Source organism: Thalassophryne amazonica, chromosome 12 (genome assembly GCF_902500255.1).
Source record: "Thalassophryne amazonica chromosome 12, fThaAma1.1, whole genome shotgun sequence".
Taxonomy (NCBI): Eukaryota; Metazoa; Chordata; class Actinopteri; order Batrachoidiformes; family Batrachoididae; genus Thalassophryne; species Thalassophryne amazonica.
In genome coordinates, this window is record NC_047114.1 from 81,682,913 (window position 1) to 81,695,565 (window position 12,653).

Here is a 12,653-nt window from a genome sequence, read left to right on the forward strand (position 1 = left end):
AAGCTGTATATGTGTCTTGGACTTTATTTACATCAGTTATGAAGTAATACAAACAGTATGGCACTACCAGAGTATGTGGTAAATCTGTGTGGAGTAGACAGTTCTCAAAAACTGAGTGACTGTGCAAGAAGGAGAAAAGTGAGAAAAGACACCCAGACAACCCAGAAGAAGTTATAGGCTTCTCTGGCTGTGATTGGAGAAATTGTGCACAGTGCATGTTTTGCATTTTGTATCCCCAGTTATACAGCTTCGTGAAGTGGTATAGAGGAGGATTTTCTTTCACCAAAACATCATATCTAAGCTTGCATCTCAGATGTACCTTCTGACAAATTGTAGCTGAACTTTCAGGTCTTCTTTTTAAGAAAATCCTGGCAATAACACAGATTATTTACAGGTATAATACCAAAGCGTTCCATTATTGATGCAGCCCATCATCTTGGCTTTTATATTTTTTAGTTAATTTATATCAAGTTGTAGAGATTTGCTTTCAGTTTGAGTTTAAGGAAGATAATTTTAGAAAAGTTTCTGTATTTATTTATTTATTTATTTTCTTTGAAATGGCATAAAACGTTTTAATATGTGAAATGCCAAGTGTTCCAATACTTTTGGAGGGCACATCAAATCATTTTTCTTTCATTCAACCAATTCATAATGTTAAAATAAAGGCATCAATTAGTTCATAGTACATTTAGTTTGATGTATTGGTCCATGCATAGATGTATTGATACAGTTCTTATGTATTAGTAAAAAAAAAAAAAAATGATAGCCAATTTATGGCATTTAATTGTTACACTCCTAGAAAATGGGTTTAATTTTGTGATGCATTACTTCCATTCCATGGAAATTTAGGGCTGCAAATTTTAATTTCTGTTTATATGATGGCCAACAGCCCTGCCCCTTCCCCTTTTGTTTGTGCTACACAAAGATACTTGTGTCTGAGATCAACGTGAATTCCAATACTTTTGGAGGACACGTTTTATTATTTTGCTGGCAATCTTTGTAATATGACAGAATTACATTTTGTCAGTGAACCACCATTTTAACCAGATTTCAGTTATGTCCATTTATTATTGTACAAAAATGAATTTGTTTCAGACTTAATAAAGGCTCTGATTGAATCACAAACAGTTTGAAGTGCTCTTATTGTTAGTCCAGCCATTTGGCACCAGCTTTCTCCTCAGATCAATTAGGGACCACATTACGGCAAGAATAAGTAAAATTCACTGAGAGTTGGTGTAAAGTGCCAAATGTCTCTGTCTAGCAGGGCCAATTACCATCATCTCAGTTTTATCACTATTCCAAAGCAAACAATTAGATGACATCCAGTATTACATTGCAGCCAAGCAAGCCTCCTGACAAACATTATCTCCAAATCAGGCATGCACATGTGTGTATCATCAGCATATAGTGAATGTTAATCTCATGGGAAGTCCAACACGGAGGTACTTCATACTTCAATGTAAAAAATTAATATATAGACACAGGTAAGACCTCATCTATGAGAGTATTTCACTAAAAATGCTAAACAACATACCGACCTACTGTATTAAAAGCAGCACTCAGAGCTTATAGCCATAACACTGGTGCTGAATCAGTAGATATAGCCAGCAAAGCATTGTTCACCACTCTAGTCAGCTCAGCTTTCAAAGACTTTTTAAAAATCCAAAATAGGCCCTGAGGCCCATAGGTCTCAGTGTTTACAAATGGACTCTGTAACATGAAGCAGTTGACAGAATATCCATTGACAGATGAATGTATCAGGGCAGTGCAGCTGAAATGTCTTGCCCATGGACAGACAGAGGTAGATGGACTGGCCATCTAACTCTTGTCCCACTAATTTACCTCGTACACTGGTGCACCCTAATGCAGACTGCAGGCATTCTCTAACAAATACTGCATTAACAAATAAAGAACACATGCTAATGGTTTAGTCCGTGGGCTAGGGTAGGTTACCATGCACCACCCCCAGGACTCATCGCCATTGGTGTTTTTTGATGCTCTAGGGTATATAAAAGAAGACTAAAGACGTTAACAGTGAAGATTTTGGGATGCAACCACCCTTCTGATAGAAATTCTAGAGTAACCCTCAAGAGATTACCCAAAAATATAAAAATGTGTGTTTTTTAAACCTAACATTGTCGCTTCCTCATACCTTTATTGTTAACAGCAGGGAAAAAAAATGTTGATTTGCCTCTATGTGGACACCTTTTGGATGTACAAAACAACAAACTAAATTTAAAAATCTCATCTACCTAAGACACAGTAGGTGTTATACAAAATACTGTCTATTCGTTAACTTATAGTTGCAGTTTTGACAAAAATATAACCCAAATGTTTTTGGGCAGCTACTTGTACCTACAATTTGGGATTTTATTGATGTTAGGTCTTGAGTACAATGTCTTGGGAACAATTTAAGCCATCAATGACTTTCCTGTCATGTATTTTGACACATTTACAGCCAATATGCAAACCACACCCCCATTCTGGTTTTTACAGTAAACTATTATCATATCACAAATAAGCCTATTTTGGTGAATTCTGGTATAAACTTTTTATTACTGCTGTTCTGATCACTTTATAAATGACAAAACCATTCAAATGAAAAGCATTTATCAACAAATTAAATATGCTTGCCATGTAAATACAGATTATTTATTATATTGACAATAGCTTTTAATAGACAGAGGTTCTGTGTAAGTAATATCAGACGTTTTACATCCTGACAATAGAGCATTGTGTTTGTATCTCTTACTCTAAACACTATGCTGCCCACAATTAAAGTGAATACAGCTGCATAAAAGGTTACTGAACAAAATGCTATGGTAACTATAAAAAATAGAACATAATTATTATACAGTAGTTACACATATGAATAAAAGCATGACTTGGGCAAAACTACATTAATCATAAAGATCTTCAAAGTCATCATATGCCTCTTCTTGTGCCTGGTCAATATCTTCATCAGAGTCACTAGTGTTTTCATCAATATAAATGTCTACAAGACTTTTTGGCAGTATTTCCTCATCAGTCCACAGAGGCTCCAAATGCCCATCTTTCATCTCCCAGCCGTTTGCTTCAGAAGGGGTTGGTAATTCAGGCAATGAAATGTGTGACTTTTTCCAAATGCCAACTTGGTAGTTTACCCTCTTTACATGCTGCCACAGGCTACTTTGGTAGGGAGGAAGTGAGCCTCTGTGGACTGATGAGGAAATACTGCCAAAAAGTCTTGTAGACATTTATATTGATGAAAACACTAGTGACTCTGATGAAGATATTGACCAGGCACAAGAAGAGGCATATGATGACTTTGAAGATCTTTATGATTAATGTAGTTTTGCCCAAGTCATGCTTTTATTCATATGTGTAACTACTGTATAATAATTATGTTCTATTTTTTATAGTTACCATAGCATTTTGTTCAGTAACCTTTTATGCAGCTGTATTCACTTTAATTGTGGGCAGCATAGTGTTTAGAGTAAGAGATACAAACACAATGCTCTATTGTCAGGATGTAAAACGTCTGATATTACTTACACAGAACCTCTGTCTATTAAAAGCTATTGTCAATATAATAAATAATCTGTATTTACATGGCAGCCATATTTAATTTGTTGATAAATGCTTTTCATTTGAATGGTTTTGTCATTTATAAAGTGATCAGAACAACAGTAATAAAAAGTTTATACCAGAGTTCACCAAAATAGGCTTATTTGTGATATGATAATAGTTTACTGTAAAAACCAGAATGGGGGTGTGGTTTGCATATTGGCTGTAAATGTGTCAAAATACATCACAGGAAAGTCATTGATGGCTTAAATTGTTCCCAAGACATTGTACTCAAGATCTAAAATCAATAAAATCCCAAATTGTAGGTACAAGTAGCTGCCAAAAAAACTTTTGGTTATATTTTTGTCAAAACTGCAACTATAAGTTAACGAATAGACAGTATTTTGTAAAACACCTACTGTGTTTTAAGTAGATGAGATTTTTAAATTTAGTTTGTTGTTTTGTACATCCAAAAGGTGTCCACATAGAGGCAAATCAACATTTTTTTGCTGCTGTTAACAATAAAGGTATGAGGAAGCTACAATGTTAGGTTTAAAAAACACACATTTTTGCATTTTTGGGTAATCTCTTGAGGGTTACTCTAGAATTTCTATCAGAAGGGTGGTTGCATCCCAAAATTTTCACTGTTAACGTCTTTAGTCTTCTTTTATATACCCTAGAGCATCAAAAAAACCAATGGCGATGAGTCCTGGGGGGGGGGGGGGGGGGGTGCACGATAACCCACCCTAGCCCACGGACTAGTTCATTTGTTAATGGCTTGTGCTGGTGCTTACGATCTCGTGCTCAAACAGCTAATGGCGCTATTCCACAGAGCGGCGTTCCTTCCCGTTGCATCCCGAATAGCAAATTGGGGTGTATTTTGAAGCATCATATTAACTTCTTGACCTGTCTTCGTCAATCTTGAACAAAATTGGTATGCATAGTAGTTACAGCCATCATCTGCACCAGATTTGAAGTTGAGGTAAAATTTTCGAACCGTTCTAAAATTTTATCCCGATTCACAACATCATTGGTACCTTCCAGGTGTTGGTCGTCTTAACAGCTTTAGTCATGTTTGAACGTCTTTAAATGGGGTATTCCTAGTGAGTAAGGCTTGAAACTTGTTTGATCATGCTCCATCAGGGTAAAAATTTGAAGCCGAAGCAGCGTTTGTAGCAGTAGGGGCCAAGGGCGCAGCGCCTTACTTTTGTTTTCTGGCAGCTTGCCAGGTCTGCATTTTATAACCCAGTTGTTAGGAGGCAAGTCGATGAAGACATTTCACCCCTTTTTGTACTTTTTTTTTTTGGAATGTGGTCAATCATAGCGAAATGGTGCCCTGTGGAATAGGGGTGAAACATCTCGGCAAAAATCTTAAAATACATATTGTAATACATCAGAATTTTTCTTTCATCTTTTCTTCATTTCTTCCATTTTCTCTAGGAAATGTTTGATGTCATTTTAGATGAGAACCAACTAACCGATGCATGTGAGCACATCGCAGATTATCTGGAGTCCTACTGGAGAGCTACTCATCCACCAGAGATGGAGCCTGCCAATGCCCTGGTGGCCCAGCTGGCAGAGAACACACTATCTAAAAGTCCTTCAGCCAAAGCGGTAAAAAAAGGAGAATATATGAAAATGCAACATAATGTCTCTCATCTCACCTCATCTGTGTAGAAATGTTTTATACTGTTGGTCTGCTTATTGTAGAATATTTTGTATAGTGAGCAGTGGTGGTCACACTTCCAATAATCCGATAACAGATAATTATCGAAGATAATGTTTTCATTATCGGATTATCTTTGTAGATAACTTTAAAAACCATTATCGGACCAATTATCTATTTTTGTCCGGTAACTTTTAGACCAATAAAGTAAACAAAGCTGAACAGCAACAAGCATTTTTTAAATTTAAAATCAGTTGTCTGTTAAAAGTTTTGTAACAGATGGACAATTATATCCTCTGCTAACAGAAAAAAGCTGCTTCTATAAAAAGCATCTGTATTCTCTGTAGACAAAGGTAAAATGACCAAAAAAAAAAAAAAAAAACAATTATTTCCTTTAACACTGTACCTATATGCTAGCAAAATCACCTAAAGTCATCCAGAGGCATACATTTTTAACTTATGGTTCAAATTTTAACCAAACTAATTTTGGACAAGTTATTTAAAATTACTGTCATGTCTGAAGTTTTATAAAGTGAAACTATCAGATATATGTTTTAGTTTTAAAGTAATGTGCTAATTTTTAAGGTTTTATGAGCACATGCAGTCCCCAGCAGTACATTATGGGTAGGATGATGTAATCTCAGTACATTCACAACAGGACAAATGCATTTCAGACACTCCGTTCAGGCTCCACGGACAACAGCATTAAACTCTAGTGCCTAAAACTCTCGTGAATATATTCTCTGGGTTTATAGACGTTATTGTATTTGCGTTTGTTAAATTCCACGCATTTTAAATGTAGCAGACAGGGATTATCTGGAATTTTGTTTTCAAGGCCTCTACTGCCATCTACTGGCCAGTAGTGTTCATGGCAGTATTCGCCCTAAGTACTAAGCGTCTGGGCACCAAATCAACTTTTTGGCTTTGCAAATGGCTTTTTTTTTTTTTTTTACAAATGAAGTTCAAAAACAAAACAAAACAACAGCAAAAAAAAAATAAAATAAATAACATTACAAGACAGCTCTGCGGTGTTTGCACAGGCGCAGTGCGAGCGGTTAGATGCTTATAGCTCTTCAGCAGCAGGATACCCTCACAACGGCTGACCAGAATAATATCAAACAGGTTTGATTTTCATTGGACCATACGATCGGCGATCAGGAGGTGGTCCTGAGATGTTAAACGCAGCTTGTTACTCCATGTACACTACATGATGCAGGATGCATGATTAACCTGAAACTCGGTCCAAAAAATTAATCTCGCACAGTGTAAAGCACATTTTACAACATCATAAAACGTGCGCACATTCTCTCCACATGCAAAACATTTTGCGATGACACTTCCAGGGCTCCGTAAAAAATGCCTGTTTTTACAAATAAAAAAAATGGAATATTTTACAAAAGCACATTTATCTGTAAACACCAACACACGACAGACATCACATTAACGTGTTGGTTTCCATAATGAATGACTGAACCAATCAGTGTTTAACAGAGGCACTTTTACCCAGAATTCTTTGCGATCTGTCTGTGTTTGTTACAAAACCTCAGAATTAGTGCATTATTCAACATTAAAAGATATATGCTATATTTTAACTTTGTACAAATGACAGAATTGACATTAATGGAGTTATTCTGTCAGTATTAATGTTATTTATAAATCAAAACCATAAGTCAGCATGACTTTATTTTTCAAGACCTCTGCCTGACCCGGAGCATTGTGACTGATAGAGAGTTGGCTTTATGGCTGCTCTCAGAGTGCCTCTGTACTGGGAGCTCTGTAGTAAACAAGTGCTTCCAGCAGGGGCAGAATGTTCAAAGACAAAAGTGTGGTCTCACTGTTTGGGTTTGTTATTACTTTTAATATTATTAGAAGCTATTGTGGCATTAAAACAAATTTGTTTTATTAGTAGTTGTAAATGTACCAGAAACAATATTAGAATTTATCTGTTATTGGTTATCTGTAACTTCTGATACATTTTTGGGTGGTTTGTTTTATCTTTATCGAAGATAACTTTTCAGTTATCTGATGATCTGTTATCGAAGTTAGTTTTTTGGTTATCTGTGCCCACCACTCATAGTGAGTCAAATTTGTTTCCATTTATTCATGTAATGTTTTCATTTCATTTCTCTTCATCCCACTCCACTGGAAATATGCAGAAATGAGATAGGTCGGCCTCTGGTGAGTGATATGTCTTCAGATTCTAACATAGCTGAGTTTGCACATGTCCAAAATCAGTTAGTTGATCAAACAAAAGTCAATTAAAATTGCTGTAGTCAATTACCCTGTTAACTGCAACAGCATTTTCCTCTCTATATGCTAAGATATTTTCAAATTCAACTAAAAACTATATTCACTTGGAATGAACTGCACTTGTATCCTCCAGGCAGGTGGAGACAATGTTCCTCTGGCATTGCAAGTAATCTACAATCTTTATTTCAATATGAGAGCTGGGTATCATCCCCATGGACTGAAAGAAATCACTTGTTGCCGCACTCTAGAAAGGAGAGCATGATTGCTTGGATTGCAACAACCACAGGGGTATTATGCTGCTCTCTGTGATCTTTGCAGACACAATGTATGCCCTGATTGCAACACTTGAGAAATACTTGAGGCTTTCAAAGACTTCCAGGACTCAACTATCAGAAGTGTATCTGTATGCTGTGGATATGTCAAAGTTGTAGAGAAAGTCACCTACTAGGCAGTGATATTCAAGTCTCTAGATCCTTGGCAATTGAGATCAAGAAATGCATGGGAAAAACCTGGGTCAATGCAAGTGTTTGGCAACGCTGATACCTTTGCAGGAGGATGAAAGTTTTTATGGTCCTGGTGCTTCCTGTCTTAGGGCCCCTTCACACATAGTGCGAATAGGTACAACTCAGGGCGACTTCCGGCGGAACAGCTTGTATGAGTGCACCACGAAAGGCAGGCATGCACAATGCCGGTGTGACAGTTCATGCACACAGGACCACAGTGCCAGCAGCAGTGCGATGTGTAACCACATTGTGCAGCTGCTGTGAAAAAATAAAAAATAAAAATACGTCACCCACGGGATTCAAACCCACACTTTCCAAAAGCTCTGATTGTCAGTCAGAAACTTTACAACTGAGCTACCATCACTGTCCTGTGAAAGGTGCATGAAAATGCCTGATATCAGGAAGGACATGGACATATTTAAAAAAAACCACAAACACACCATATCAAAACATCTCATTATATTGAATCCCTTATATCAAGCGGGCAATACAAATATGATCCTTCTGTTCCTCTGTAGGTGACCCATGGTCACAGATGTACAGTCATGAAATGATATGAATGAGAAGCAGTTTTTCAGAAGCATGTCCACATTTGCTGCCGCGTGTTGATCCGGCCCATGCGTGTGTCCTGCCTAACATGCATGTCTTGTGGATGTCGCACCACAGGACTGACACAGCGTCATGTGGAACAGAGCTCACATGAGTGATGTGACAGTCAGCTCGCCCGCTGCATGTTATGATCTGACAGTCCGTTTCAACCTGGGGGCAGCCTGTCAATAGGCTGCAGTGTGCACATGCTCACTCGCTGCAGTCTGTCGCCACAGCGATAAGTTATTATTTATGTGTGTATTTATAGGACACACACCAATTAGCTAAACTGCTTATAAGGTTCTGAATAATCAGGTCCCATCTTATCTTAGGGACCTCATAGTACCATATCACCCCAATAGAGCGCTTCGCTCTCACACTGCAGGCTTACTTGTAGTTCCTAGGGTTTGTAAGAGTAGAATAGGATGCAGAGCCTTCAGCTTTCAGGCTCCTCTCCTCTGGAACCAGCTCCCAATTCGGATCAGGGAGATAGACACGCTCTCTACTTTTAAGATTAGGCTTAAAACTTTCCTTTTTGCTAAAGCCTATAGTTAGGGCTGGATCAGGTGACCCTAAACCATCCCTTAGTTATGCTGCTATAGACTTAGACTGCTGGGGGGTTCCCATGATGCACTGAGTGTTTCTTTCTCTTTTTGCTCTGTATGCACCACTCTGCATTTAATTATTAGTGATTGATCTCTGCTCCCCTCCACAGCATGTCGTTTTCCTGGTTCTCTCTCTCAGCACCAACTAGTCCCAGCAGAAGACTGCCCCTCCCTGAGCCTGGTTCTGCTGGAGGTTTCTTCCTGTTAAAAGGGAGTTTTTCCTTCCCACTGTCGCCAAGTGCTTGCTCACAGGGGGTTGTTTTGACCGTTGGGGTTTTTCCGTAATTATTGTATGGCTTTGCCTTACAATATAAAGCACCTTGGGGCAACTGTTTGTTGTGATTTGGCGCTATATAAATAAAATTGATTTGATTTATGTCCACGTGATGACAGCAAGCAGACACATGTGCGTCACAGTGGGCAGTTGTTAGTCCATGTCCGTCCAAACACAGTACATGTCCGGCTGGGATGTCCAGATTGACAGATCTCCACAGCCGCTTCTGTCGGCGGCCACGCCTCCTGTCAGTTCAGCGCACACCACAGCCATGCTCGTGGGGCACGTAGACAATTTTCACTGCCAGCATGACAATGATTGTCTGCTGACTGTTGTCGTGTTAATAGTGCAAATGGCCACACATTTTCTAAGTGCCACCTGAGCGGTGTTAGATGTTTCGTGTGTATCACCTGGGATTTGGCCACCACATGCCGCAAGAGGGTTCGATGGGCTCGCACAGTGCACACTCTGTCTTTCAGCCGCTGGTGTGCACAAATATTTGGAGCAACAGGTGTACGAGGTGTAACAAGTAGCTACGATTCTACATGTTTTGCACATGCTTCCTGCTTCATGCACACTTTATGTGCAAATTGACCAAATTTACACTATGTCTGAAGGGGCCCTTACTATATAGTTGTGAGACTTGGGCACTTATCAGTGACCTGATGTGATGGTACATCTCATCTAACTTTCCCTAAATAACAGTTCCTTTGACACAACGTTATTCAAGCAGTACCCAAAGATCCTCTGATGAGACCTAGTACCAAAGGCATCTAGTTAACTTGCACTGTCATGGAACGTCAGCTATGACAGATGGGTTATGTGGCAACGGCTGGAAAAGGCCAAGGGAACATTCACATTTGACCTGGTTCTGACAGATAGTTGGCTACTTTCAAGGGGTGGTAATAGACTGGTTGTCTGCCTGGGTGGTTACCATTTAGGACATAAGGTGGTTTCTTTGCATCGTTGATGCACGGAATCCATACGTGCTCCCAGGCCTGACTTCCATACTGATCCCGGCTTTGGTCACTTACAATGAAAATTTGCAATTATTTTGGTTTGTTTGCAAATGCTTCAATATTCCAAGATGAAATTGAACTTTAGAACAGTAAAATATATGTCCTACCTTTAATTGACATTGCGGGCACATGATGGCTGGATGCATTTACGCATTTACCAGCAATTGCTCTGTGAATTATCACCCCTGAGTCACCCAGCCAATCCCTGAGTGCCTGGGTATGATGGCATTTTCTTTTTTCTTAAGGATACAGAAGACGTCTGTGGCACCCTGCACCACTGCAACTTGGTGAGACAAATGGGGAAAAAAAAAAAGTGACACATTCAAATAGGTTGAGTCAGCTGAACAAAACAAGTCCAGTTGACTCAACCTATTTGAATACAATGACTTGGAGGACTGAGAATTTCCATAAACGACCTTAACACTTTTCCAGAAATGACCAAGTTTTGAGAAAGTTGGAGTCATTTGGTTTGATGGAGGCTGGACCTGGCAAGGCTGGATATTATGATGAAACAGAAACCCTATCTCAACCTGACATGCATAAATGTCAAATAAACCTTCCAATAATTAGAGCCAAATCGGAAACAGAACAGGTTAAATTATGGTAATACACATTTGCCATGTTGTCTGAACATTTTTATGTTCCTGTCATGTTGACAACTCTATAGTCACCTGTGTTATTTGGATAGGTGCAACTGTGAATCACTATTAGACAGAGGTGGGAGTAAGTCACCATCAAGTCACTCTCAAGTCATGAATCAGCAAGTCCCAAGTCAAGTCTCAAGTCATAATGACCACCAAGTGTTTGACAGCTGACTTGGGACTTGCAGAATGATGACTTGACAGTGACTTACTCCCACCTCTGCTATTTGTACAACCCATTATTATTGAAACTACCCAACACCAATGTCCATGCACAACCCTAGCTTTAACTGTTGAGCTTGAATTTCAGCAATTGCACTTCAACACCATGATGTCACTCTTTATCTTGCGATAATCACATTAGATTCTTCTTGGATGGCATATGATCACAGTGTTTGTTACTGGACGCTGTACTGTGAAAAGGGAACATGGTACCACTTTGTATTTTTTAGCCACACAGTTGCCAAGATGCGGCCATCTCAGTGTGAGACCATGAATCTTTACCACATATGTGTGTGTGAGCAGTCGTATGACTTTGTGTTCTTGTTACAGGATGAGCAGAAGAAAAAGAAGTCAACAGCAACGAAGAGGAAAGGTTCTCGTGAGAACCATCTAGATCAGGACTCTCCTTCAGCTCCAGTTCAGGAGAAGAGAGCTGAGGAAAGTCAAAGAGAGGATGAAGAGGCCCAGATGTTGAAGACTGAATCAAAGAGACCTCAGCACACCCACCATCACCACCACCACCACCACCACCATCACCGAAAGATGGAACACCATAGTCAAACTCAGCACAGCCAAATCTCTGGAGGTATGGAGGAGCCCTCGAGAGGAGATCACAGCCAGAGGCTTCCTCGCAGGCACCCACCTAAGGAGATGGAAGAGGTGGTGGAAGATGTGGAAGAAGATGATGAGGGTCACCACCAATACCATAATAGCAATCACCACCGCCACCACCATCACCGTGGAAACAGCCAGCCTCATGGCAGAGAGGACTATGAGCAGGAGCACAATGAACGCAACCGGCACCATCGGCACCACCAGCATATTCCGGCAAGAATGCACCATGCTGACCACAAACCTGTACACAATCATCACAACTATCATCACTACCATGGAAGGGACAGGGACAGAGACAGAGACCGACACAGGGATAGAGACAGAGACAGGGACCGGGATCGAAATAGAGACAGAGATGGATAACAGTGGCACAGAACGTCCTATATACACTCGTGAGAGTTGTTCCTACTGTTTGTAGGTGCATGACTTTACCTTACTCAACTTGTAATGCACTAATGGATGGTAGAATGAGCCGTCTTTTCTCATCATCAATTCTGCCTTTTTTTTTCCCAGATATTTTATTTATTTATTTGCAAGACCCTTTTCAAAAAAAAAAGCGCAGAGAGCTCAATGGGATAAGGAGTTGGGCTACCAGTATGTAGACCTGTGTTTGATTCCTGGTCACGTTACCTGTTTCATTGCACAAGACATTTCATCTGCACCATCCAAGCCCACCCAGCTGTAAATGGGTAACAGCCTTGGTTGGGGAAGTAACCTGTGTCGA

The 12,653-nt window shown here is 39.6% G+C and overlaps 1 protein-coding gene across 2 annotated transcripts in view; it reads left to right on the forward strand.

The window, feature by feature from the left end:
• cacnb2b (calcium channel, voltage-dependent, beta 2b) overlaps positions 1-12,420 on the forward strand; it is a 102,175-nt gene extending 89,755 nt beyond the window's left edge. Inside the window, exons 13-15 of one of the 2 annotated variants that reach the window (XM_034183443.1) lie at positions 4,987-5,160; positions 7,369-7,390; positions 11,645-11,782. In XM_034183443.1, the coding sequence (XP_034039334.1) occupies positions 4,987-5,160; positions 7,369-7,374 (180 nt within the window). In that variant the 3' untranslated portion in view covers positions 7,375-7,390; positions 11,645-11,782. Of the gene's footprint in view, positions 1-4,986; positions 5,161-7,368; positions 7,391-11,644 lie in introns of both variants that reach the window. The other variant, XM_034183442.1, reaches the window with a different exon arrangement.
• Positions 12,421-12,653: the final 233 nt, after the last annotated feature.